The 27070-nt window shown below is 46.8% G+C and overlaps 1 protein-coding gene across 3 annotated transcripts in view; it reads left to right on the forward strand.

The window, feature by feature from the left end:
- Nucleotides 1-2248: 2248 nt before the first annotated feature.
- Nucleotides 2249-27070, forward strand: part of TTPAL (alpha tocopherol transfer protein like) — a 30375-nt gene continuing 5553 nt past the window's right edge. Inside the window, exons 1-4 of one of the 3 annotated variants that reach the window (XM_033914517.1) lie at nt 2249-2568; nt 4346-4798; nt 11383-11576; nt 16749-16859. In XM_033914517.1, coding sequence (XP_033770408.1) covers nt 4360-4798; nt 11383-11576; nt 16749-16859 — 744 coding nt within the window. In that variant the 5' untranslated portion in view covers nt 2249-2568; nt 4346-4359. Of the gene's footprint in view, nt 2569-2605; nt 2843-4345; nt 4799-11382; nt 11577-16748; nt 16860-27070 lie in introns of those variants that run through there. The other 2 variants (XM_033914518.1, XM_033914519.1) reach the window with 2 other exon arrangements.

The raw sequence follows: 27070 nt of genomic DNA on the forward strand, positions 1-27070 counted from the left end.
ATAACGCTGGAGCAATGACACTGAAGATTGATTTCCTAGTCGAACCATAAACTATGTGATGGGTTGAAGTGCTCTTTCTCAAAAACCCATCTCCAAACTCATAGAAACATAGAAACATAGAATATGACGGCAGAAAAGGGCTATAGCCCATTAAGTCTGCCCACTTAGTGACCCACCCTCAGACTTTATCCCGCTAGAGATCCCACATGCATATTTCATTTCTTTTTAAAATCTAGCACGCTGCTGGCGTTGATCACCTGCAGTGGAAGTCCATTCCAATGATCCCCTTTCGGCATTTGTAAGTATATTGTAACCTGCTTAGATTTAGGCAGGTAAAAGATTTTCAAACAAATGTACTGCAATGCTACTGGAAATGTCCAGTCTTCTAACTTGTAATCCGCTTAGAACCGCAAGGCACAAGCGGAATAGAAATCACTTATGTAATGTAATGTAATGTAATGTAAATAAAATAAATTGCATGAGTATTTTAACAAAGAATTGTGTGCATGCATGCTGTCTTTACAAAAAAAAAAAAAAAAAAGAAAATTAGATGTGATGAGCATATCTATCCTTTGCACCTAAATATGCAAAGATGGAAATTATTTTAAAAGATTGAGCACTAGATAACCCCCCCCCCCCCCCGTTCCTAAACTGTGATAGCAATTATTAATACAGGGAGCTGTGCTGAATGCTCTGCGCAGCTACCGACACTCATAGGAACTCAGCATCGGGAGCAACGTGGAACATTCATCGCGGCTCCCTGCACTAATAACCGCTACCACACTATGTGGCTAGAACTAACGCCAGCTCAATGCTGGCGATAAGGTCTAGGGTGTGCGCAGCATAGTAAAAGGCACCCCACATTCTTGGATTTTGACACATATATTTCTTCTTTGTTTACACTCTATATGCTGTCTGTTAAAATGTTTTTCACGCATTGTGTTGACATTGTAATGCAACATATTATGCCATACTTTGTATTCTAATCTAATCTGAATATTTTTTTCACTGCTGTAATTTTCTATTGCTTATGACTGATACTGCCTTGAGTGAACACCTTCAAAAAAAAGTGGTAAATAAGTCAATAAATAATATCTGTACATATTTATTGATGGAAAGAGTGGCAGATGCATGGAATGGGTACCCAGGGAAGCTGCTGGAAGCAAGAACAGTAACAAAGTTCAAAAAAGCCCAGAAAAACCCCTGAGGATCCTTCACTGCGAAGTGAGCAGAGATGAACTAAAAGAAGCAATTTGGGGAGACTAGATGGGACTTACAATCCTGATCTGCCAAAATTTTTGTATTTCATTATTGTATTGTAAATCACTCAATGACGATTGGGTGCAATAAAGTGGTAAGTGATTTATTTTGCATTAATTTATGAAACATTCTATTCCGCTAATTTCCAAAAATATGATCAATGCAGATCACAAAATGGCAGCAAAAATAATAACTAAACAAACATGACAATAGCAAATCAAAGCATCGTAAACAGATACAAATCAATTTTCAAAAGGACATACATTTTAAGGGTAATTCTATGATCTAGGTGCCTGAATTATGCGCTCATTGTGATAAAAATTCTTTTATCTAAAAGTTGGGCATGGATCCCGCTGCACGCTGTTTCATAAATGGTACTCAACTTTGAGCACCGTTAAATAGAAGTGTTCAACCCACATTTTTTGGTACTCAGATTTAGGCACCTTTTACCAAATTTAGGCCCTCTTTTACTAAGCCATGGTAGAGGTTTCCACCGTGGCTCGGAGTGCTAAATGCTCTGATGCTGATAAAATTCCTATGAGCATTGGAGCAGCTTAGTAAAAGAGGGGGTTAGTCCTTTGAAGTAAACATTTTCCCATATGCTAATCATAAGAGGGGATGCTGAAAAGTTCTCAACCCAACCGAGAATGATGTGGATATGGTTCAATCAATGATCTGAAACAATGTCGATAGAATTTTGTTTCTGCAAATTGACACTTAACAAAATAAGATAACACTCTTTTTCAGCCACAATGGCTAAATAATGCTCAGAATCTAGAAAGTTGGTTGGGTGGGCTGAGAACTTTTCAGCACCCCCCTGGTACGTAATAAAAGTGCATCAATTATAGGACAATCAAGCCATTGTGACATCACTGATGAGGTTGGCTCTTATTGGTGGAATGAGGCATTATGCCATCATAATCTCAGCTCTGGTTACCAGAGACTGAACCACCTGCACCTCGTCAGCCGCTATGACGTTTGCCCGCGCGCGCGCATGCGTGCGCACCCAAGCCGAGCACCGAGAGCGCAACAACCCCCGCATCCCAGCTGCAATAATAGGACACGCCACCAGCAGTTGAGTCTGCGCACACAGGTCCTCGCGCCCCACGTTCATCCACACCTACGCCCCTCCCCTCCCCTCTTCCCCCCCCTCCCTCTTCCTTTCCCTCCTTTACAGACCAACCGGCGTTCCTGCGAATACCTTACTTCACGTGACCAACGGTCGTCCAACGAGCTGCGCGAGCTCAGGTGCGCGAGCCGCCGGAAGAGGGGGAGCCGGGCCGCTTCCGGCCGCAGGGCGAGCATCAGGTGCGGAGCATTTTTTTTCCTTTCAGTTGCCCGGCATGGGGCTCGGATAGAGGCGTGGGGCGAGCTCTGCGGCGGTGACCGTTTGGCCTCGGCCTTCCCAGCTAGAGGAGCCTTTACTTTGTGCTGCGGAAGGGGGTCGCCGACGGCACCTGCCCAAGGGCTGTCGATTGTGTAGTTTTATTTCTGATCACAGGGTGATGTTGGCCTTATTTGTAGTTTTTCTTAGGGCTTAGCATTTCATCGCCTGGGGGTCTCTTATATTTAAAGCTTAAAGGTAGGAAAAACAAGTGATTACTGGTAACAAAAAAAAAATAAAAGTTCACAATGGAGTTAAAAGGGGGTAGCTCTTAGGGCTCCTTTTACAAAGCTGCGATAGCGTTTTTAGTGCATGCAGAATTTTAGGGTGCGCTAAACCCACGCTATGCAGCTAGAACTAATGCCACATCGCGCGCTAAAACCGCTAGCACAGCTTTGGAAAAGGAGCCCTTAGGGCTCCTTTTACAAAGCCGCATTAGCGGTGTAACGCATGTAATAGCGTGTGCTAATTTGCCATCCGCGTTAGGCGGTGCCGCTACCGCCTGTTCTTGAGCAGGCAGTAGTTTTTTGGCTAGCGCGCGCTAAAAAGGTGCATGCGATAAAGACCGCTAACGCGGCTTTGTAAAAGGAGCCCTTAGTGTTTTATAATTGGCACTACATTTCTTCCAGTTCAACTTTGGTTTTTTTTTTCATTTACAGAAATATCAGGAATGGCAAAGGCCAAGGACTTCAATACCAACATTAATTCCCACATCAAACCTTGCAAAAAGACAACTTCATTCTTATTATTATTTTTTTTTTTTTAATGTAGCGAGGCAAAACAATTCCGCTTTAATTTTAAGGAAGTGTTGCAGCCAGAGCTGCATTTTCCTCTCCCCTTATAATATTTCCTATAACGGGTTGGGGAAATCTCGTGCATCCTGCTGTTTTTGCTCTTCTTAAGAGAGAGAGAAAAAGAAAAGACACTCCTATAAATAGGCAGCATGGGTTAAAATCCAACTGAGAAAAATAATTACATTAAGTACCATGAATGATTTCTGCAGCAAGTTGTTTTCAGGTTGTTTGGCGCCCATCAAACTTTAAAAGCAGGCAACAGGCATTCTGTGTGTTTTTCTTAACCAAGTCTAACTTGAGAATGGATAGGCTTTTACTACTACTATTAATTATTTCTATAGAAAACAGTCCCTGCTCGAAAGACCTTACAATCTAAGCAGGCAAGACAGACAAACAGGATGTCAATGGATACAGTTAAGGGGCTTTTAGTGTGCAGAATACAAGTTACCTGTACTTTGAAAAGTTACTGGTTGAGAAATGTGTGAAAAGTTTTTGACCAAAACAGTAAGATCTGTTTAATAAAAGAAGGTGCTAAGTGTGCTCTGTTTATCATACAGTAAAATGTAAAGTAAATCTTAATCTGTTCAACAAAGAAGTCTATTAAATGCCCTTGTAAAAGGTTAATAATATTGGATGGCATGACATAATGGTATAGTTTATGGCCATGGCTTTTTTGTTTGTTTGTTTAAAGATACTTTTCAAGTCTAGATTAGGATCTTTTATGCCTTTCTTTCCTATCAATTATTGGAGGTGTGTTTTTTCCTGCTATTGTTTGTTTTTGGAGATTAGCAACTGTTTTTGTAAATTGCTTAGACTTGTCATGTCCAAGATTTTGTGATAAATCAAAAATGTAATAAACATAACATTGCTAAACATTTTTGTATCTACTATGTTTCTTTAACAATAGTCTCTTGATATCCAATGGCAGAAGAAAATGACTTATTGGAAAAGGACTATCCTGTGGAATCTACACTGGAAAATGAACAATCCCCAAAGCAGCGAACCTATATATGCTCATTGACGCCAGAGCTCATTGCAAAGGCTCGGGAAGAGTTGCAGGAGAAACCAGAATGGAGGCTCCGTGATGTCCAAGCACTTAGAGACATGATCTGGAAGGATTATCCCAACCTGAAGACCCGTATAGATGATGCCTTTTTACTGAGATTTCTAAGAGCCCGAAAGTTTGATTATGACCGGGCACTCCAGCTTTTGGTGAAGTACCATGGTTGTAGACGGGATTGGCCTGAGGTTTTTAACAACTTGAAACCATCTGCAATAAAACCTGTTTTAGACTCAGGGTTCCTGACTGTTCTGCCTCACTTAGATACCAAAGGACAACGTATCGTCTGCATCCGTCCAGGTATTTTAGCAGATAATTCAGTGTTTGAGAACCTCATATGAACTTGTTTGGTCTTTATCTATTTGTAGTCCTTTCCTGATTTTAACTTATTTCTTTGGAAAATCAATCATGGTTTTGTACATGGAAAAGATAACTAGTTGGATTCCTAATTTAATGGCATTTTTTTGTACAACCCCACTCTATTCCTGAACAGACAGGTAACCAACCCCTTCTTGCGAGATCTCTTGTAGGAAGCTTCATTTGCATATTTTTGCTCCTCCTCTTAATCTTAATCTCTGGACTGCCAATTCCTCAGTTGTCTTCCTACAAGTGAGACAGGAGTTTGCCTTTTTCTGCTTGTTCATTTTTTCTTTACATTTACAGAGTTTTGCAGAATAGATATGGCACCTAGAGGGATTCCACATTTGGATCTGCAATTCTGGTAGCAGGCTCATTGGTCCCACCATAAATTTGAGGGACTGCTCTTTTACGTCCCATCAGTTCAGGAATAGAGTGGGGTTGTACAAGAAGTAAAGATTAGGTTCTTACCTCGTTAATCTTCTTTCTTGTAAACCCACACTATTCCTGAAGCCTGGCTTGGGAGATGGTGATTCATCTGCTGTCTGCCGCAATAAGGACTGGTAAGTTGGACTTTTTGTTCTTTGTCCAGAATTAGCAAGAATACGATCTGCAAATATCGCATTGTTTAATTCTTAGGGTCTATATATAACATGCCATCACACTGTTAGTTCAGGCTAAGATCTCATGTTCATTGTTCGATTTGTTCTGTTTTTTAAATAATTGATTGTTGTGATGTTTACTAATATGAGCAGAACAAACATGTTTCTTGGGGACAGTCAATAGTCCATGTACTCCTCCCTCATGTCCTCTCCAGGAATTACTGTCTGAGGAATTGGAGGGCAGTCCAGAGGTAAGAGAGGAGGAGTAAAAGTATGCCAATGAAGCTTCCTACAAGAGATCTCACAAGAAGGGATTCACTACTCATCGATTCAGGAATAGTGTGGGTTTACAAGAAAGAAGATTAACAGGACAAGAAGCTAATCTTTCCATCTTGACCCCCCCCCCCCCTCCATTTTTTTTTTTCTTTTGGCAACTATTAGTAAGGCAAGACTGCATCTCAAACTTTTTTTTTTTTTGCTTTTAGGGGGCTCACCCCTTTCATCTGATGGCCTTGAGACACATAGTTTTATATATCCATAACTATCGGTTACCCCTTTGGATGAGATGTAAGAAGTGACTGAGGAAATTTCAGACTTGAGTGGTAGCTGCATGAGGGAATGCTAAGGAACACTGGATTTTATTTTTATTTAGCTGATGCTTCTTCATTGGTAGCTCAGGGTGAGTTAACATTCTGGTACAGTATGTAAGCCCTTTATGGACAGGGCAGTGCAATCTAAGGAATGGTGGTGTGAAATACTGATAAATGAATGCAATAAGACATATGTTAACTTTAGGTTTAGGCCTGAGCAAGGGTTAACAGGTCATTTGAGACTGGAATACAGACTTGGACAGCAGTTGTAAAAAGTCATCATTGTTCCTATATGGGATAGCATGAAGTTTCATCCAGAGCCAAAAGAAGCCTGCTGTTTGGGTATGTGCATGTCTGGATCAAATATATATATTTATCAGTGTTTTAATTTGTCTTTAAAATTGTGGTGTAGGACATGCACACTGATCTTGTGTGCCTTATTTCTGTTCCTGAAATATCTAGGCAGTTGACCCATACAACTCTTTTTCCTCAATAACTGATCCCTTGAGCTGTTAATCTCTAACTTCCACCCTGTTAAGTTCAATCTATTTGTACCTTTCTTTAATCTTTGTAAACCGCATAGAACTTCACGGTCCTGTGGTATATAAGCTGCTGTTATGATTATTATTATTTTTCTTTGGAAAATGTGTTGATAATTGTCTTATTCTGCTTATAGTTTGCTTCAAGTTTTTGCAGTAGAGGAGATTTGATAATATGTTAATAAATTGTGAACTAATGGCTGGTAACATGATCATGTTTGCTGGTAAGACCCTTGTTAGGACTTCACTGCTTTGTTAAAAAGCTATATACAGTATTGCAAAATCTAACAACAAAAAATATTTGTTCTACTTGAGCTGCTTCTTGACCTGAAAAAAAGACCAGCATGGATGTAACTTAGTAGAATAGGGCTGGACATGGTGATTTAAATTTTTATGGTGCCTGGAGTGGATAGGAGAATGATTAGCATCTGTGCTCCTGCATAGCAGGCCTATGTCTCATTCATTGCATCTGTAGAATGTCGTTACTGTAGTGGGAAGGGTGTGCCTGGGCAGTAGATGCTTCTGCCCTACCAGTAGGATGGAGGCCTAGGGAAGGGAGGGATACTAGGCAGAGAACTGGAGTGAAGGTGGACAAGAGACAAGGGATGAGTTTTTGAGCTCATGGCAATAAGCAGGATCAGCTTTGCATGCGGATACTTTCTTCTTCCTCTTGTCCTCTGATTGATATTTTGGGGGGAGGGGTTCAGGAAGGAGGTTTTGAGACTGGGATAGAGAGAGAATGAGTTTAGGGTGTGTGCTTGGGTGGGAAGAAAGGCGGCTGGGTGACTTGGAGATGGTGAACTGGGTATCTTATTGGAGTGGGAGGTTGAAAGCAGGGCTGTGGAGTTAGTACATAAAACCTTTGATTCAGACACCTTTATTTATAGTATCGCCACTTTGACTCTGACTCCTTTATTTACCGTATACACTCGAATATAAGTTGAGACCATCATTTTACCTCCCCAAAAGGAGAAAAAAGTGATTAACTCGAATATGTCGGGCGGCTTAATATTCAAGTGGCCTGCCCAGATCTCCCTCCCCTGTCAGGCTCTGCACCCAGTCCCCTTCCTGCCAGGCACTGCACCCATCTCCATTCCCTCCATCCCTTGCCAGGCACTGCACCCATCTCTTTTCCCGCCAGGCACTGCACCCATCTCCCTTCCCACCATCCCCTGCCAGGCACAGCACCCAGCTCCCTTCCCTGCCAGGCTCTGCACCCAGACCCCTTTTCTCCCTGCTGATCTCTGATGGCCCAGAGGTGCTGCGGACAGGAGTGCTGCTAACCCGGTTGGTTGCTGCCGTGACCACCGCGAGTTCTGGTTTCTTCAGCCTCTGAGCAGCACTGATCAGAATCGCACTTTGGCGAGAATTCGCAGGAGCCAGTCAGGAAGCCGCTCGGCGCTGTGCAGCAGCACCAAAGCGCGCTCCTGCTCAGTGCTGCTCAGTGGCTGAAGAAACCAGAACTCGCGGCAACCACTGACTGACCTGGTTAGCAGCAGGGCAGGAGCATGGAAAGTTCGCTCCTGCCCGCTGCACCTCTGGACCACCAGGGATCGGCAGATCAGGGACAACAGACAGAGAGGGGGGGAGGTAAGGAGCAGAGCCTGATGGCAGCCTGCAATAAGTCTGGGAGGGGGGTGCTATCCTGAATATAAACCAGGACTTCCATGTTTGGGCCAGTTTTTTGGCCCAAAAATCCCTGTTTATTTTAGAGTATATAAATTATACTAGTCTTATAGCCCGTTACATTAACGGGTGCTAGAATATGTGTGTGTGTCTGTATTTATTTCTTTCTCTCTCTCCTTAGCCTATTTCTGTATTTCTTTTTCTGTCTTTTTTTTCCTCTGCTGTCCACCCCCACCCTTTGCCTGCTTCCCCTGTCCATTCTCCCTTCCTTTTACCTCCCCTGTGTCCACCACCACCCCTTTACTGCTCCCCTTATCCAGCAGCAGCCCTTCTCCCTTTGTTTTAACTCCCCCCTGTCCAGCAGCACCTCTTTCCTGCTCCCCGTGTCCAGCAGTAGGCCTCTCTTCCTTTTTCTGCCCCCCACTCCATCAGCACCTCTTCCCCTGTCCAGCAGCACCTCTTTTCTACTCCCCCTGTCCAGCAGTAGGCCTCCCTTCCTTTTTTTGCCCCCCACTCCATCAGCACCTCTTCCCCTGACCAGCAGCACTTCTTTTCTACTCCCTCTGAATAGCAGTAGGCCTCCCTTCCTTTTTTTGCCCTCCCCTCTCCATCAGCACCTCTTCCCCTGTCCAGCAGCACCTCTTTTCTACTCCCACTATCCAGCAGTAGGCCTCCCTTCCTTTTTTTGCCTCCCCCCCTTCCATTAGCACCTCTTCCCATGTCCAGCAGTAACCCTTACCTCTGTTCTTTTTTGTCTGCCCTCCACCGACATCCGCCTCAAGCCGCCGCGGCCTGCAGGCACCAACAGCCTCTGCGGCCTGCTCCCACTCCCTTCTCGCCGTCGCGCACCATTCCCCCCCCTCCCTCCCCGGGGAAGCTTTGTGCGTTTCCGGGTTCGGCAGCCTCCTGTCTGCGGACCGCCCACCCGTCTGTACGCACACATCTGCGGGAGGAGGCCGGGGTTGCGCGGAGAAGCAATGGCAGCAGCTCGGCCGTGCAGCCAGCCCTAGGCAGAGTCAGTGTTGGGCATAAACCTTGCACCGCCCAGGCCGGTTCCTCACTTCACTCGCGGAGGCGATTGGCGACTGGCTGCGGTCCCCGGCCCGCTTTCAAAGTTCATTTTTTAGTTCAAAGCCGACGCCGCAGCTCCTCTCTTGATCCCCGCGGCGGCAGAGAGAGAGAGATGCCGGTAAGTGCGCATGCGCACACTTGTGGCCACATCCTGACAGATCAGATCTCAGGGAACATGCAGCAAGAGTGCGCATGCGCGCTTAGCATTTTATTATTATAGATATCTATATAGGTGTTGTACTGTATGCAATGAACGGCTTCTTTGCTATTATGGATTTGGCATTTGTGTTCTGTGTGTATGACCGGGGTATTCTATTAGCATGATTTTTCTATGATGCATGATGTTGTAATTTGGCTTGTTCAATTGTCTTGATGATGGGGGATATTTTATGAGAAAAGACAGGGGTTTTGTTCCTTTTTCTGTATTTGTGACTTATATAATGACAGTTGTATAGAATATTGCTTCTTTTTATACTTTAATAAAATTATTTCAATATAAAATCATAACTATTTGAGGCTTGTGCAGATGGAATAAGACAGAGTTTGCGGGGATGGGGAACAAACTTTGCCCCTGTGTCATTTGCTTGGTGCCACTTTCACTAATATATCATAAAATATATTACATTTTGTAATCATCAAAGAACTTATATCAAAATATATTCTAAAAGTAAAACATATCTTAACACAAATGGGTTAATCAAATTATTTGTGAAATAAAGAAATTTTAATATTTGCATGACATTTTTTCTTCTTCTTTTCTTCTTTTAAATATCTTTTTTATGACACACATAAAGGGGGGGTAATTAAAATAAATTCTACATAATATGTTATAATATTATATACAATATGTAATGTATGAATGAAAACTATTAGAAGGGTGGGGGGAGGGAGAAGGGATAAAATTATATTTAGAACATAATGTATTAGATATAAAAGTGTTATTGTATATTCATCAATTGTATTTTAACATGTTGTACACTTTCTGTAAAATTTGAAAATAAAAAAATAATATATAAAAAAAAATATTTGCATGACATCCAATTTTAACTCTATTTAGAATTAGAGTTGGAGTCTGCCATTTTCACTGACTCCCTTACCCCAAAGATTGCTTCCAATTCAGACTCCACAGCCCTGGTTAAAAGAACAGAGTAAAGTACAAGTCCAAAAATTCAGACTGCTCAGGGATGTAGTCTCTATTTTTTTGGATTTTCTGGAATCTCAGGCAGTACTCTTAAAATTCAAATTTAAGGAAGAATAAAGATGAACAGGCAAATTTTCTCTCTGCCTCATCCAGATACTGCAGCTTCAGAAAATGCTTGTGCCCAAAGGTTCCCCACATCTCCATACCTTTTCAGAAGCAAGCAAGGTTTCTTTCTGTGCCAGCAGCAGCTTTACTCGCAGGCTGCATTGGGCCTTTCCCTCTGATCCGCCCCACCCTCCAAAAAACAGGAAGTTGCGTCAGAAGGAGCCGGTCAGAGGGAAAGGCCTGGTGAAGCCTACATATGAATCCCAACATTTTTTTGAAAGTATTTTATATTCTATCAAGCACAGTCAAGAGAAGTAGGAACTTAAAAGATGCTTTTCTTGTTCATTTTTTTTTTTTTTAATTTGTACTGTCGTGCACTTGAGATTTATTTTCTATCAAGACATGCCTTGAGGCACAGATCTCGGTTTACTAATATAGTACATGTGATATTGGACTTAAAGTATATATTCAAATATAAACCTAGATGACCAAACCCCAGTCCAACGCATCTACTGGAGGAGGAGGTTGTTAAGTGAAATGCCAGTCAGTGGAAGTGGAGAGAGAAATTCTGGTTTTCAGGGGGAAAGGGAGGGGGGTAAAGACATGGACAAATACCAGTCACTGTGGGGTGGGATGCAGGGAAAAATTCTAGTCACTGCAGGGACGAGACACTTGAGTTCCTCCCCCGCCTTCCAGTTTATATTTGAGTTGTGTTCCTCCACCCCCACCAAAAAAGGGAAGAAAGCTTATCTTGTTTTATACTTGGACAGGTATCTCTATTTTACACTCTGAAAGCATTGGAAACATAAACAGTACGTTTGCATCACTTTATTGTCTGTGCCTTCCAATTTAGGTCGATGGGCACCAAGTAACTACCCGATTACTGAGAACATCCGTGCCATATACCTCACACTGGAAAAACTTATTCAATCTGAAGAGACCCAAGTGAACGGAATTATAATCCTGGCAGACTATAATGGAGTTGGCTTATCTCAAGCTTCTCACTTTGGTCCTTTTATGGCCAAGAAAGTTATTGGAATTCTTCAGGTAAGAACTAAAATGTGGAAGATCTGTACTGATTTTCCAGTGCAATAGGTGAGACATTCTAGACAGTTGGGTTATTTCCCTGCTGCAGAAGGGATGCACTCCGGATTTTTCACTCTGCCTCTGTTGTATTTTACTGGGCTCTCTAGCTCTACCGTTAGTTCTTTCCTTTTGCACATGCGCCTGCAGGAGTGTTTTGTTTTGCTCTCCCCATTTTATTTTTAATTTGATGTAATTTCATCCCTTTTTTGAGTGATTTTGGTGCTTGGAGCAAATTTGAACTCTGCATGCTTGAGAATTCACAGACTTCGGTCTGTAGCTAACAGGTCAATCCCACTGGGTACCTATTAGCCAGCCTGCATAGTTTTCTCTGGAGCTCAGGGCCATCCCTGACATAGTCTCACCTATTGTTAAGCAACATTCAGGGGTCATATATGTCGGTGTAAAGCTTGCTAAGGGATGGTGAGCCTTGAAAAAACCTTCTGTGGGTGAAACATGTTGGCTCCTATTTCCCTCAAAAGAAGACCACAATTAAAAGCTAAGTACCCTTAAAATATGCTAGAGAGGTTGCTAAATAAAAATTTAAAAATAAATTTTGAATAAAAATTGATAACAGCTCCAGTGAGGAGGTAGTACATAAAGCCTAGGGCTGTGAAAGCTTTTGAGCCCAGGTAGTACTTATGAGGAGCTAAGGATTATACATTAGAGGTGAGGAGTTTGAGGTATATATTGAGCTTTATATATATCTTGGTGAGATCAGAATAAGAACACCATAATAAGCAGCATTAAAGAACATTCATAAAACATAGATATGATGCTTATGTTGGCATAATACAAATGAAACCCCTTAATAGGCACAAATTAGAATATTCAAATTACATAACATTCTAATAACAAAAATAAGATGCTCTGTCTATTAAAATACATTGCTGAGACATAGGACTAGATGAGAGGTACAGGTAGTTAAGATGAAGGCAAATTAAACATATAATGTAAGGAACTGAGTTGCAAGATAGCTTGCAAGCTAATTCAGATGTGGCCTAAGTGTCACTACAAGAAGTTCCTGGACAGAATGCTATTATTCCAGGCAGCTAAACTGAACACATGGCTCGCAAAACCCATACTCGAGGCCGCTTCTTACGCTGACTTCAGAAAATCACTGAAGACCCGTCTCTTTAACGCAATTTGAATTCTCTTCCTCTGGTAATTTTGTATCCCTGAAGGTCCTTTCTCTCCCCATTACTCCTCTTACCCCCATTGCATATACCGTATTTTCGCGGATATAACGCGCGCGTTATACGTGATTTTACGTACCGCGCATACCCCTCGCGCGTTATATGCCTGAGCGCGGTATACAAAAGTTTTTAAACATAGTTCCCACCCCGCCCGACGCCCGATTCACCCCCCCAGCAGGACCGCTCGCACCCCCACCCCGAACGACCGCTCGCACGCGCTCCCACCCGCACCCGCATCCACGATCGGAGCAAGAGGGAGCCCAAGCCCTCTTGCCCGGCCGACTCCCCGACGTCCGATACATCCCCCCCCCGGCAGGACCACTCGCACCCTCACCCCGAAGGACCGCCGACTCCCCAACAATATCGGGCCAGGAGGGAGCCCAAACCCTCCTGGCCACGGCGACCCCCTAACCCCACCCCGCACTACATTACGGGCAGGAGGGATCCCAGGCCCTCCTGCCCTCGACGCAACCCCCCCTCCCCCCAACGCCCGCCCCCCCCCAAGAACCTCCGCCCGTCCCCCAGCCGACCCGCGAACCCCCTGGCCGACCCCCACGACACCCCCACCCGCCTTCCCCGTACCTTTGTGTAGTTGGGCCAGAAGGGAGCCCAAACCCTCCTGGCCACGGCGACCCCCTAACCCCACCCCGCACTACATTACGGGCAGGAGGGATCCCAGGCCCTCCTGCCCTCGACGCAAACCCCCCTCCCCCCCAGCCGACCCGCGACCCCCCTGGCCGACCCCCACGACCCCCCACCCCCCTTCCCCGTACCTTTGGAAGTTGGCCGGACAGACGGGAGCCAAACCCGCCTGTCCGGCAGGCAGCCAACGAAGGAATGAGGCCGGATTGGCCCATCCGTCCTAAAGCTCCGCCTACTGGTGGGGCCTAAGGCGCGTGGGCCAATCAGAATAGGCCCTGGAGCCTTAGGTCCCACCTGGGGGCGCGGCCTGAGGCACATGGGCCAAACCCGACCATGTGTCTCAGGCCGCGCCCCCAGGTGGGACCTAAGGCTCCAGGGCCTATTCTGATTGGCCCACGCGCCTTAGGCCCCACCAGTAGGCGGAGCTTTAGGACGGATGGGCCAATCCGGCCTCATTCCTTCGTTGGCTGCCTGCCGGACAGGCGGGTTTGGCTCCCGTCTGTCCGGCCAACTTCCAAAGGTATGGGGAAGGGGGGTGGGGGGGTCGTGGGGGTCGGCCAGGGGGGTCGCGGGTCGGCTGGGGGGGGGGGGGGGGTGCGTCGAGGGCAGGAGGGCCTGGGATCCCTCCTGCCCGTAATGTAGTGCGGGGTGGGGTTAGGGGGTCGCCGTGGCCAGGAGGGTTTGGGCTCCCTTCTGGCCCAACTACACAAAGGTACGGGGAAGGCGGGTGGGGGTGTCGTGGGGGTCGGCCAGGGGGGTCGCGGGTCGGCTGGGGGACGGGCGGAGGTTCTTGGGGGGGGCGGTCGTTGGGGGGAGGGGGTTTGCGTCGAGGGCAGGAGGGCCTGGGATCCCTCCTGCCCGTAATGTAGTGCGGGGTGGGGTTAGGGGGTCGCCGTGGCCAGGAGGGTTTGGGCTCCCTCCTGGCCCGATATTGTTGGGGAGTCGGCGGTCCTTCGGGGTGAGGGTGCGAGTGGTCCTGCCGGGGGGGGGATGTATCGGACGTCGGGGAGTCGGCCGGGCAAGAGGGCTTGGGCTCCCTCTTGCTCCGATCGTGGATGCGGGTGCGGGTGGGAGCGCGTGCGAGCGGTCGTTCGGGGTGGGGGTGCGAGCGGTCCTGCTGGGGGGGTGAATCGGGCGTCGGGCGGGGTGGGAACTATGTTTAAAAACTTTTGTATACCGCGCTCAGGCATATAACGCGCGATATCCCACGAGTGGTCCTGCCGGGGGGGGGGATGTATCGGACGTCGGGGGGGGCATCAGGCTTTCAGGATGGGGACAGACCTTCAAGGGGGGACAGGACTTCAAGGGAGGACAGTGCACGGAAGTCAGGGGGGGTGAACGGAGAGTCGGGACAGCGCACGGAAAGTCAGGGCGGGCGAAAGGAGAGTCGGGCAGCATGCGCGTTATATGCCTGAGCGCGGTATAGAAAAGTTTTTGTACATATCATCGTGATTTCTGCGCGCTATACCCCTGTGCGCGTTTTACAATGGTGCGCGTTATATCCGCGAAAATACGGTATATTGCTGTAAACCTCTCTTATTCTCATTACATGTATCTTCTTGTAAACCATTTTGAACTCATGTATCCTGTTGTAAACCGCTCTGTACTTCTGTATCCTGCTCCAAACATTTGTTTTCTTGTTGCAAACATCTCGTATTCTCATTGCATGTATCTTCTTGCAAACCACTCTGAACATATGTATCTTGTTGTAAACGCATGTTTCTTGTTGTAAACATCACATTCTCTCATTGCATGAATCTTGTTGTAAACCGCTTTGAACTTATGGTATAGCGGTATATAAGAAATAAAATTATTATTATTATTAGTCAGTTGCTACATCTACCACAGGCTTGGGAGAAAAGCCAGGCTTTTTACCTGATTTATAAAGTTGAGGTACAGTATTCTTCAGTAAGTGATGCCCAGAGTATGGGGTTCAATTCTGAGAAAGTTTGCTGGGTGGATATCACATGACATGATTTTCTTTTGACAAGGGTACAGATAGTGATGCCCATTGAGAGGACCTTAAGAGGTCTTGGAGGCGTTTAGAACACATAATTATTTTGTAGGTATTCTGGCCCATTTTGTCTGAGAAAAAGTAGAGTGTTTTAAATTTGGCCTGTAAGGTACTGTTAGCGTGGCTTCTGCAGAATGAGTTTGAGCTGGTACAAATGTACAGGGTATTGCAGTGATTGTATTTGTGGGATATCGCTGGTAAAACGTGAGATTATAATGTAAAGCGACTGATTTTGCTCTAGTTTTACTTTCAGCAGATTACTAATTTCCAAAGTAGGTACTTAAAAAAAATGATGGTTTAACTCAGTGCTCAATCAATCAAAAATAGAGTGGGGATGGAACCATACACATCAACCAAAGATAATCAACATTCTGCCATCTAGGTCCATATTGATGTCACACTGATGTCAAGATTGTGCATTAGACCAGTGGTTCCCAACCCTGTCCTGGAGGACCACCAGGCCAATCGCGTTTTCAGGATTGCCCTAATGAATATGCATGGAGCAGATTTGCATGCCTCTCACTTCCATTATATGCAAATCTCTCTCATGCATATTCATTAAGGCTAGCCTGAAAACCCGATTGGCTTGGTGGTCCTCCAGGACAGGGTTGGGAACCACTGCACTAGACACATCCACTTGCTCTGAAGCACAGCCATTGTGAGCATTTTTTTTTTCTTAACCTTTTGGAAATGAGGTAGTATGCAATATATATTTTTTGCATGTGTGCTTTGCTTAAGTAATGCATTATTCAACATATTTTGATCTTATTATCAAACTGGAGTCCTCTTTATCCCCCAAAAAAGCCCTGTTCACCTATATGTGGACGCTAACTGATGCCTTACATCCACCTAACTTGCGTCTACATAGCACTCAGTTCACGCTCAAAAATAGACCTGGTTTTGCAACGCCTACATTTTAGGCATTTGGTAGATGCATTAGCACGCTCAGCAGCATGCAATTCTGTAAATGGACATTTATTTCAAAGCCATGCCGATCCTGTTAGGCACGATTTTTTCCGATGCGCGTCCACAAAATTTTGGACGTCTATTTTAACAATCGCGTCTGGCTTTTGGACATCTAAGTTTCAATTAATTGGGCTTATTATCCATTTTATTTGGACGCCTAAAGTTAGACGTCCTTTACAGAATTTGCCTCTGATTGTCTAACTTGTGGAATAATCAATTTATACTGGTAAAATAAATGGAATAAAATATCTAATAGGAGGCCTAAAAGGACTTTATGTGGGGGTTTTATTTTTAATTTTTAATTTTTTTTCATTGTAGGATGGTTTTCCCATTAGGATAAAAGCTGTTCATGTTATTAATGAGCCTAGGATATTTAAAGGTATATTTGCTATCCTGAAACCTTTCTTGAAAGAGAAGATAGTAAACAGGGTAAGTGGTGCTTCAGCATGTATATTATAGCATTTATCTTATTCTAAATCTATTCTTGTTCCAATGCATATTTTCACTTTACCCCAAGAACAAAGGCCCAGATTCTCTGAATGGCACCTGGGTCGGATTGCGAGTCAATCATGCGACAGCATCATTAAGAGAATCATGCCTCCGGGAAAGATAGGTGCCAAAAATGTAGGCCAGTGTTTTCAAGGCCTAGGTTTCCGTTTCCTATCTTTGCTGTGAATGGTGCCTTCCAGACTTAGACACACCTATAGCAGTGGTAGGTGTGATTCTGGCACTTTTTTGTTTAGGTGCCGATAGGTGCTTTAAAATGTTGCCGTTTCAACCAGCGTTTCTGAATTAGGTGCCATTCATAGAATTTCCCTCGTTGTTTTTTACAAGTATGACATAGAAGAGTTGCAACTCTGCTCATGTGGCTTTAAATGTGTAGTAGCTCTAAGAACAGTAGTTATGCATCTTTCTTTCCAAGTATAGAAATTAACAGATAACAGGCAGGGCACAATTCTCAAAGTAACTTATATTTTACAGCAGTAAAATAAGATCCATCGATCATTATTTCTAGTGCAATAGGTGTCATTCTGGATGGATGGGTAATATCCCTATGCTCACAAGCTGTGCAGAAGGAATCCACTCCATCTTTTGAACCCTTCCTCTTTCACTGGAGAGCTCTGTTGCCTCCTTCACTTTTTTCTTCTGAATGTGAGCCAGAAGGAGTCTTTCTGATTTTCTCTGTAGATTACTTTCTTTTTTTTTCAGTCTCTTTTTTGCTGATCTTTTTGCAAAATTGATGGCTTTCAGTGCTCAGAGCGCCTCTCAAGAGTTCAGCTTTGCCTGCATGGAGGAGAAGCAGACCGAGGTCTGCAGCTGACAGACTAATCCCTCTGTGGTATCTGTTAGCCAGCCTGTAGAAGTTTGAGGGTTTTTTTGTTTGTTTGTTTTTTTGGAGCTCAGGGTCCATTCCTCTTGTAGCATCGCTCACCTACTGTGTCTCATTGCCTTGAGCGCAGGCTATCAGGCATCCATAGAGGGCTCAGCAGGGTTCCGCAGGATGCCAGCTGTATTTCACCTCCCCCCTTCAGGTCCATGAGTCTGTGGGGGTTTGAGGCTCAGTCAGACACTGGTCTGATTGGCAGCCTGAAGATTCAGAATTGGCGGAGCAGTCCGTTTGAGGCAGTGATTTCTTCTTCCAGATCCAGCAACCTTGAAGCTGAGGCAGGCTGCAGCACATTTCCAGCAGTGAGTAAAGCTATTACAGCTTATGAGAAAAATTGGGGGGATGGGGGTGTCTAAAAAAAAAAACACCCAAGGTTTTTTATTTTTAATTTTTATTTTTTTAGATTTTTGTCTTTCCCCTTAGGTTTCCTCACTTCTAAAATCCTAAAATCACTTTAGTTGAATTTTTTTTGTGCCAAAATGCTTCTGCCACAGCTATCTTGGATTTTCTGATTTTCTTTCAAAGTTCACCTTATTTTGCTTCAAAACTGGCTGGGATGAGTGGTTCCTTTACCCTCAGTTATTTGCACTGGATGGGTGCTCAAAGAGTGCCCTTGCGCCACGTGCCACACAGCAGGTGAAGGGCGGGAGTGGTCGGCTTAGCCTCCCCTTTGCTCTCTAGGGCTAAAGAGAAGTTGGGGGCCTATTGGTTTGGAGTAATTCCCTTCCAGAGCCCTGAAATGGTGGTGGTTCTAGGCGTAGGAGTATGGAGACTGCAGAGACCAAGAGATGCAAGCTGAAGTCATCTAAAGGAGACTGCACTACCTAATACGACATTTTCTCCAGAATTTGTCAGTTTGCTATGGAGAGCTTAGCTGGATGGACGAGATTCCCAAAGGAAATCTGGCAGCACTTTGGGGGCACATGAGTGGGCTTGGGGCATCTACCTCTGTGTCTGAGGTAGTGTCTGATCCAGTGGACCTTTCCGAGGGAGACTCAATGAGTCTATTTGCCTGCCTTTGCTGTCACAGTGTGAGTCCTCTGTATTGGGGGATGCAGGATTGCAGGCTGGTATGAGTGCACAAGATACAGTGGTGGCTTAGATATTCAGGCCATAGAGTTTGTACCGGCCAAAGAGTCATGCTTGGGCAGATACTCCATATACTTCGTTGTGACCAAGAAAGGCTTGGATGATTGGAGACCCTTTCTGGATCATATGTCAATGCAACGTTGAAAATTCATAGTGACTGGCACCAGGGGAATTTCTGGCCTCACTGGATTTGACAGAGGCCTACCTGCACATTCCCATCTTTCCGGAACACACACAGTTCTGAGATTTCATGTTTTGGGAAATCATTACCAATTCTCAGCTCTTCCATTTGGGCTGGTGGAAGTTCCTCACACCTTTACCCAATGGAGTTCTGATCAGTCAGTCCAGGTATGGGTGAACCTGAAAGCCTGACTTGTGTAAGTTGGGCAGCTGTCGCACAATGCGTCAATCTCTTCAGTGGTGGATGAATTCTTCCAATCTTTCTAGAGGGCTCTTATTTCAAATACCACCGCATCAGAAAGTTCTGACCACGGACTCCTCCATGTATGCGTGAGGTGCTCATCTGGACAGTCTCCAAACACAGGGCCACTGGCCTGTTCAAGAACAGAAGCTCCATATCAATCTCTTGGAACTTAGAGCAGTCCACAATTCTCTGAAAACGTTTCAACACCTGCTCCTTGTTTGCACAATCAAGTCACAATGTATTACATAAACAAACAAGGAGGTACAGGTTCTCTAACTCTCTGTCAAGAGGTCGAGAAGATTTGGAACTGGGCAATTTCTTGGAATATCTTTATGAAAAGCAGTCTATGTTCAAGGAGAGACAAACTCAGCAGGTATCTTTGGCCACACGAGTGGACGCTTCACTCCAAGGTTTTACATCAGGTTTTCTCCCTTTGGGGAACTCCTCAGATAGACCTGTTTGTGTCCCCCCATCAATCACAAACTGCCTTAATTATGTTCCAGACAAAACTCTCCTCATTGGCTGGAGGCAGATGCTTTTCTCCTGGATTGGCTGGACAAGTTTCTCTATGCATTCCCTCCAATTCCACTCATTCTCAAGACACTGGTCAAACTCTAACAAGAATCGGCCACCATGATCCTCATAGCCCAGGCAACCATGATTTTCCCTTCTGCTTCAACTCGTGGTCAAAGATCCAATAACTCTGCAGATCTTCCCATTTCTTCTCATTCAGAGTCAAGGGTCACTTTTACATTCCAATCTGCAGTCGTTAACCTGACAGCTTGGTACCTTTTGGCATGACCTCAACAGTCAATGATCTTTCTGATCCTGTCGGAGCCATTTTAGATGCATCAAGAAAATCTTCCACTCAGCAATGTTACCAGCAGAAGAGGAAACGGTTTTCAGCATGGTGTGTTCATCATCATGATGCTTCATCCTCCTCTGTTTCTTCAGTGTTGGAATATCTTCTACATTTATCCAATTCGGATCTTAAAACCACTTCAGTTAAGAGTTCATCTTAGTGCTATCAGTGCGTTCCATATTCAGATCAACAACAAATCTCTGGCTTTGCATCGTCTTGTTTCTAGATTTATGAAAGGTCTTTTCAACATAAAACTGCCTTCGGTGGCTTGGAATCTTAATGTTGTTCTCTTTAGACCAGGGGTGTCCAACTTTTTGGCTTCCCTGGGCCACATTGACCGAAAAAAATGTTTCTGGGGCCACACAAACGCTGCAGCAAGACAGAGGAGGGAGCCGGCAAGACGGTAAACACCCGGGAGCAGCAAAAGAAAACACTGCATCGCTCTCGACCGGGGCCGCACAAAATACTTCATAGGGCCACATGCGGCCCTTGGGCCGCAGGTTGGACACCCCTGCTCTAGACTAATGAAGCCTACATTTGAACCTATGTTGTCGGCTCATCTTAAATTCACTTGGAAAGTGGTCTTTTTAATTTTCATCACTTTTGCATGTCGAGTGAGTGAGCTTCAAGCCTTGGTGTTGGACCCAACTTTATAGTTTTTCACCATGATAAGGTGGTTCTCCACATTCATCCAAAACTCCTACCAAAAGTGGTCTTGGAGTTTCAACTCAGTCTGCCGTGTTACCAGTTTTCTTTCCAAGACCTCATTCACACCCTGGATACCTTGGATTCCAAACAAACCTTGGCTTATTATTTACAAAGGACTCAATCTCACAGAACATCTCTTAACTGTTCATCTCCTTTGACCCAAAATGACTAGGCAAGACTATAACCAAAAAGCACAGTTACTTACCGTAACAGGTGTTATCCAGGGACAGCAGGCAGATATTCTTAACACATGGGTGACGTCACCGACGGAGCCCTCGGTACGGACCTTTTTAACTAGAAGTTTCTAGTTGGCCGCACCGCGCGTGCCTTCCCGCCCGACGGAGGAGTGCGTGGTCCCCAGTTAGGATAAGCCAGCTAAGAAGCCAACCCGGGGAGGTGGGTGGGACGTAAGAATATCTGCCTGCTGTCCCTGGATAACACCTGTTACGGTAAGTAACTGTGCTTTATCCCAGGACAAGCAGGCAGCATATTCTTAACACATGGGTGACCTCCAAGCTAACAAAGAGGGAGGTGGGATGGTTGGCCATTAGGAAAATAAATTTTGTAACACAGATTGGCCGAAGTGTCCATCCCGTCTGGAGAACGCATCCAGACAGTAGTGAGTAGTGAACGTGTGAACTGAGGACCAAGTGGCCGCCTTGCAGATTTCCTCGATGGGCGTGGAGCGGAGGAAAGCCACAGAAGCAGCCATAGCTCGGACTCTGTGGGCCGTGACAGTTCCTTCCAGTGAGAGACCGGCCCGAGCGTAGCAGAAAGCAATACAGGCAGCAAGCCAATTTGAAAGTGTCCGTTTGGAGACAGGACGACCCAAACGGTTGGGGTCGAAAGACAAAAAGAGCTGAGGGGCTGTTCGGTGAGCTCTGGTACGATCAAGATAGTAAGCAAGGGCACGCTTACAATCCAGCGTGTGCAACGCCTGTTCCCCAGGATGCGAGTGAGGCTTAGGGAAGAAGACGGGCAGCACAATGGACTGGTTGAGGTGAAAAGCTGAGACCACCTTGGGAAGGAATTTAGGGTGGGTACGCAGAACAACCTTGTCATGGTGAAAAACAGTGAAAGGTTGGTCGGCAACCAGTGCATGCAGTTCGCTAACCCTCCTGGCAGAGGTGATGGCAATTAGGAAAAGCACCTTCCAGGTAAGAAGCCTGAGAGAAGTTGTGGCAAGAGGCTCAAACGGAGGTTTCATGAGAGCTGAGAGAACCACATTCAGGTCCCAGACGACAGGAGGAGGCTTGAGAGGCGGTTTGATGTTGAAGAGTCCTCTCATGAATCTGGAAACCAGAGGATGAGCCGTGAGGGGTTTTCCGAGAATAGGCTCATGAAACGCAGTGATGGCACTGAGGTGGACTCTGATGGAGGTAGTTTTGAGGCCAGCGTTGGACAGTGAGAGCAAATATTCCAAGACAGTTTCCACCGCTAAGGAGGTGGGTTCTTGATGATGCCGGAGACACCAGGAGGAAAATCTGGTCCACTTCTGATGGTAACATTGGAGAGTGGCCGGTTTCCTGGAAGCGTCCAAAATGAGGCGGACCGGTTGAGATAGATTCTCCGGAGAGGTCAGCCCGAGAGAAACCAAGCTGTCAGGTGGAGCGAAGACAGATTGGGATGTAGCAGAGACTGATGCTGTTGCGTAAGTAGAGTAGGAAACACAGGAAGTAGAATGGGTTCCCTGGAGCTGAGCTGGAGCAGGAGTGAGAACCAGTGTTGGCGAGGCCACCGAGGTGCGATAAGAATCATGGTGGCGTGGTCTTTGCGGAGTTTGGACAAGGTCCGCAACATCAGAGGAAGTGGAGGGAAGGCATACAGGAACCGATCCCTCCAATCGAGCAGGAATGCATCCGGGGCCAGACGGTGAGGAGAGAAGAGTCTGGAGCAGAATTGGGGCAGCTGATGATTGTGAGGTGCTGCAAAGAGGTCCACCTGCGGAGTGCCCCATCGAGCAAAGATGGAGAGCAGAGTCGGAGGGTCCAACGTCCACTCGTGGGGTTGAAGGATGCGACTGAGATTGTCGGCCAGAGAGTTCTGTTCGCCCTGGATATAGACCGCCCTGAGAAAAAGATTGCGGTCCGTGGCCCAGGTCCAGATGCGCAGAGCCTCCAAACAAAGGGGGCGAGATCCGGTGCCGCCTTGCTTGTTTATGTAGTACATGGCGACTTGATTGTCCGTGCACAGGAGGAGGACTTGAGGGCAGAGAAGATGTTGGAAAGCCTTGAGGGCATAGAACATGGCTCTGAGTTCCAGGAAATTGATGTGATGACGACGCTCCTGTGGGGTCCAAAGTCCCTGGGTGCGTAGATCTCCTAGGTGAGCTCCCCACGCGTAGGGGGACGCATCTGTGGTGATGATCATAGAGTGGGGGGGCAGATGAAAAAGCAGACCCCTGGAAAGATTTGAGGAGTTCAACCACCATTGGAGAGATTGCTGAAGAGATGATGTCACAGAGATGGGATGAGAAAGAAGGTCCGTAGTCTGTGACCATTGGTTGGCGAGAGTCCACTGAGGCGTACGAAGGTGGAGACGTGCCAGAGGAAGGACATGCACCGTCGAGGCCATGTGACCCAGTAGGACCATCATCTGTCGGGCAGGGATGGAGGGGTGCATGAGTACCTGACGGCAGAGATGGAGCAGGGTCCGCTGGCGATCGGAGGGGAGAAAGGCCCTCATTAGCGTGGTGTCCAGAACTGCTCCAATGAATTGAAGTCGCTGGGTGGGAAGCAAGTGCGACTTGGGGTAGTTGATCTCGAACCCCAGGAGGTGGAGGAGAGAGATGGTGTGATGAGTGGCTTGTAGCACGAGTTGAGATGAAGGTGCTTTCACCAACCAATCGTCCAAGTAGGGGAACACCTGGAGGTTGTGAGACCTGAGGAAGGCCGCTACCACTATAAGGCACTTGGTGAAGACCCTGGGTGAGGAAGCTAGGCCGAACGGTAGCACCTTGTACTGATAGTGGTGGTGCAGTACCTGGAACCGTAGGTAGCGGCGAGAATTCTGATTGATGGAGATGTGAGTGTAGGCCTCTTTGAGGTCCAGGGAACATAGCCAGTCGTGTTGAGAAAGAAGAGGGTAAAGCGTGGCAAGGGAGAGCATTCTGAACTTCTCCTTGACTAGACACTTGTTGAGGTCCCTTAGATCGAGAATGGGACGGAGGTCTCCCGTCTTTTTGGGGACCAGGAAGTAGCGGGAGTAGAATCCCTGACCCCTTTGATCTGGAGGTACTTCTTCGATGGCATTGAGAAGGAGGAGGGATTGAACCTCCCTCAGGAGGAGGGGGGTTTGAGATGAGTGTGAAGCAGACTCTACGGGAAGGTTGTCCGGAGGTAGAGTCTGGAAGTTGAGAGAGTAGCCGTGGCGGATGATGTTGAGGACCCACTGGTCCGACGTGATGACTTCCCAACGGCTGGAGAAAATGGTGAGACGACCTCCGATGGGTTGTGGAAGAGGTAGCAAGGGTGGATGACTGGCTATGCCCTGGAGAGAAGAGTCAAAAGGGCTGAGATTGTTTAGCAGGCTGAGGAGGCTTAGAGGGTTGAGTGGCCTGAGATCGAGCCTGAGCATGATGTTGCTGTGGACGGGGTCGCCGAGATTGCTGGGGAGGCGGGTTGAGTGGTCTGGCTGAGAACCTCCGTTGATAAGATGTTTGTGGCCGATAGGGTCGGGCAGGCGGTGCCTTCTTTTTCGGCTTGATCAGGGTGTCCCACCTGGTCTCATGGGCCGAGAGTTTCTGGGTGGTGGAATCCAGTGACTCTCCAAAAAGCTCATCCCCGAGACAGGGGGCGTTGGCCAGACGATCCTGGTGGTTGATGTCCAGGTCGGAGACTCTGAGCCAGGCCAAGCGACGCATGGCTACGGCCATGGCAGAGGCCCGAGAGGTGAGCTCGAAGGAGTCGTATATCGAGCGGACCATATACTTGCGCATTTGGAGAAGGCCAGAGATGTGCTGTTGGAATAGCGGGACCTTGCGCTCAGGAAGGTACTTTTGGAGGGCAGACAGTTGTTGGACCAAATGTTTCAGATAGAAGGAAAAATGGAAGGAATAGTTGTTTGCCCTGTTTGCAAGCATGGCATTCTGGTAAAGCCTCTTGCCAAACCTGTCCATGGTTTTACCTTCTCTGCCAGGAGGGGTAGAGGCATAGACACTGGAGCCCTGAGTCTTTTTTAAGGTGGATTCAACCAGAAGGGACTCATGGGGCAATTGAGATTTGTCGAATCCAGGAATGGGAATGACACGGTAAAGGTTGTCCAGTTTACGGGGGGCTCCCGGTACCGTGAGGGGATTTTCCAAGTTTTTGTAGAACGTTTCCCGTAGAATGTCATGTACGGGAAGCTTGAGGAACTCCTTAGGAGGTTGCTCAAAGTCTAGAGCCTCTAGAAAGGCTTGAGACTTTTTTGAGTCCGATTCCAGAGGAAGGGACAGGGCAGCAGACATTTCTCTCAGAAATTTAGAAAATGAGGACTGCTCTGGTTTAGAGGTGGCATCGGGTGCCGATGGTTCCTCATCAGATGAGGAGGGATCCTCCTCGGTACCGAGAGGAGTTTCCTCCCATAAGTCAGGGTCCCTGACTTCTGGTGCATGTCGAGACACCGGGGTGGAGGGCGCGGTATGGCGAGTTTTGGACAAGGACTTTCCAGAGCGCACCGAAACGGTACCAGGGGAGGACGACCGGCGTCTATCTCGGTCCCGAGAAGAATGCCGTACCGCCTGGTGCCGAGGAGGATCCAATGTGGCCTGAGAATGAACCACCGGATCGCCCTGAAGTTGTTGGGCCGAAAGGATCGGCATGGATGTGTTCACCGGTACCGAAGGGGTGGACACCGGGGGCTCGGTACGGGGCTCGGGCCGGTCTGGTACCGGAAGGAGCGGTGCCAGGATAGTGGGCAACAGTTGTTCAAGTTGTTTCTTCAACTGTTCTTGGAGTTGAGCCTTTAAGATGGCCGAGATACGGTCATCTAGGGGTGGCATCGGAACCGCTTTCTTTTTCTTCGGTTCCTTAGATGCCGCTCCACGCCCCGGCGATGAGGAGGCCGATGACGAGGCACTCACCGAGATCGGGGCGGAGCGTTTACGGGACCGGTGCGATGCCGGTAGGGACGGTGTCGCCACCGTAGCTGGAGGGCGCTCGAGGGAAGAGGAAGGCTTCTTAGCCGGCTTACCTGGCGCCAGTGACGCCGATGCGGGGTCGGTCGGTGTCGAGGACGACGGTGCCGATTTTTGAGGTACCGCTGTTGAAGGTGAGGAGTCCATCGCCGACTCGGTGCCGAAGAGGAGAGTTTGCTGAATTCTTCGGTTTTTAAGGGTTCTTTTTTGAAGAGTAGCACAGCGGGTGCAGGAGTCCGCCCGATGCTCCGGACCCAGACACTGCAAACACCAATTGTGTGGGTCAGTTATGGAGATCGGGCGTGCACACCGCTGGCACTTCTTAAAACCGACCTGCGGGGGCATGAAGGGGAAGATAGCCTCCGCAAAATCGAAGCCCGAGGCCTGTATACTGGCAACAGGCCCCGCCGGGGCAAAAACGAAAGAAAAAAGGGAAAAAGCAAAGTTTTTTTTTTTTTTTTGCAAATCAAAGAAAAATAAACCCGAAGGTAAAGAAAGAAAAAATAAGGAAAAAAGCGCGAGCGGGAAGGCAAAAAAGTGGTTTCAACGGCCATTGAAAAAACACACGCGTCTTCTTCGCTCCGCGGAAACGAAGAAACTGGGGACCACGCACTCCTCCGTCGGGCGGGAAGGCACTCGCGCACGCGCGGTGCGGCCAACTAGAAACTTCTAGTTAAAAAGGTCCGTACCGAGGGCTCCGTCGGTGACGTCACCCATGTGTTAAGAATATGCTGCCTGCTTGTCCTGGGATAATAACTATTTCCACATGACTGGTGGCTTGTATTTCTTTTTGCTATGCTCAGGCTGGGTGCATAAAATCCGAGCTATGGCAGCTTCAGTTGTATTTTTGCGTTCCACTCCCACTCCCATTGATGAAATCTGCAAAGCAGCTACTTGGTCCTCGGTGCATACCTTCACTTCTCATTTTCTGGAATTTTTTTTTTTTTTTTCAGATGTGATGCTCACTTTGGCCAAGCAGTTTTACAGAATTTATTCTTTATTGGCCAACTCTCCCTCTATCCTATTTCAGTAAGATAGGAAGTCCCATATGTGA

Source organism: Geotrypetes seraphini, chromosome 11, assembly GCF_902459505.1.
Source record: "Geotrypetes seraphini chromosome 11, aGeoSer1.1, whole genome shotgun sequence".
Lineage (NCBI taxonomy): Eukaryota > Metazoa > Chordata > Amphibia > Gymnophiona > Dermophiidae > Geotrypetes > Geotrypetes seraphini.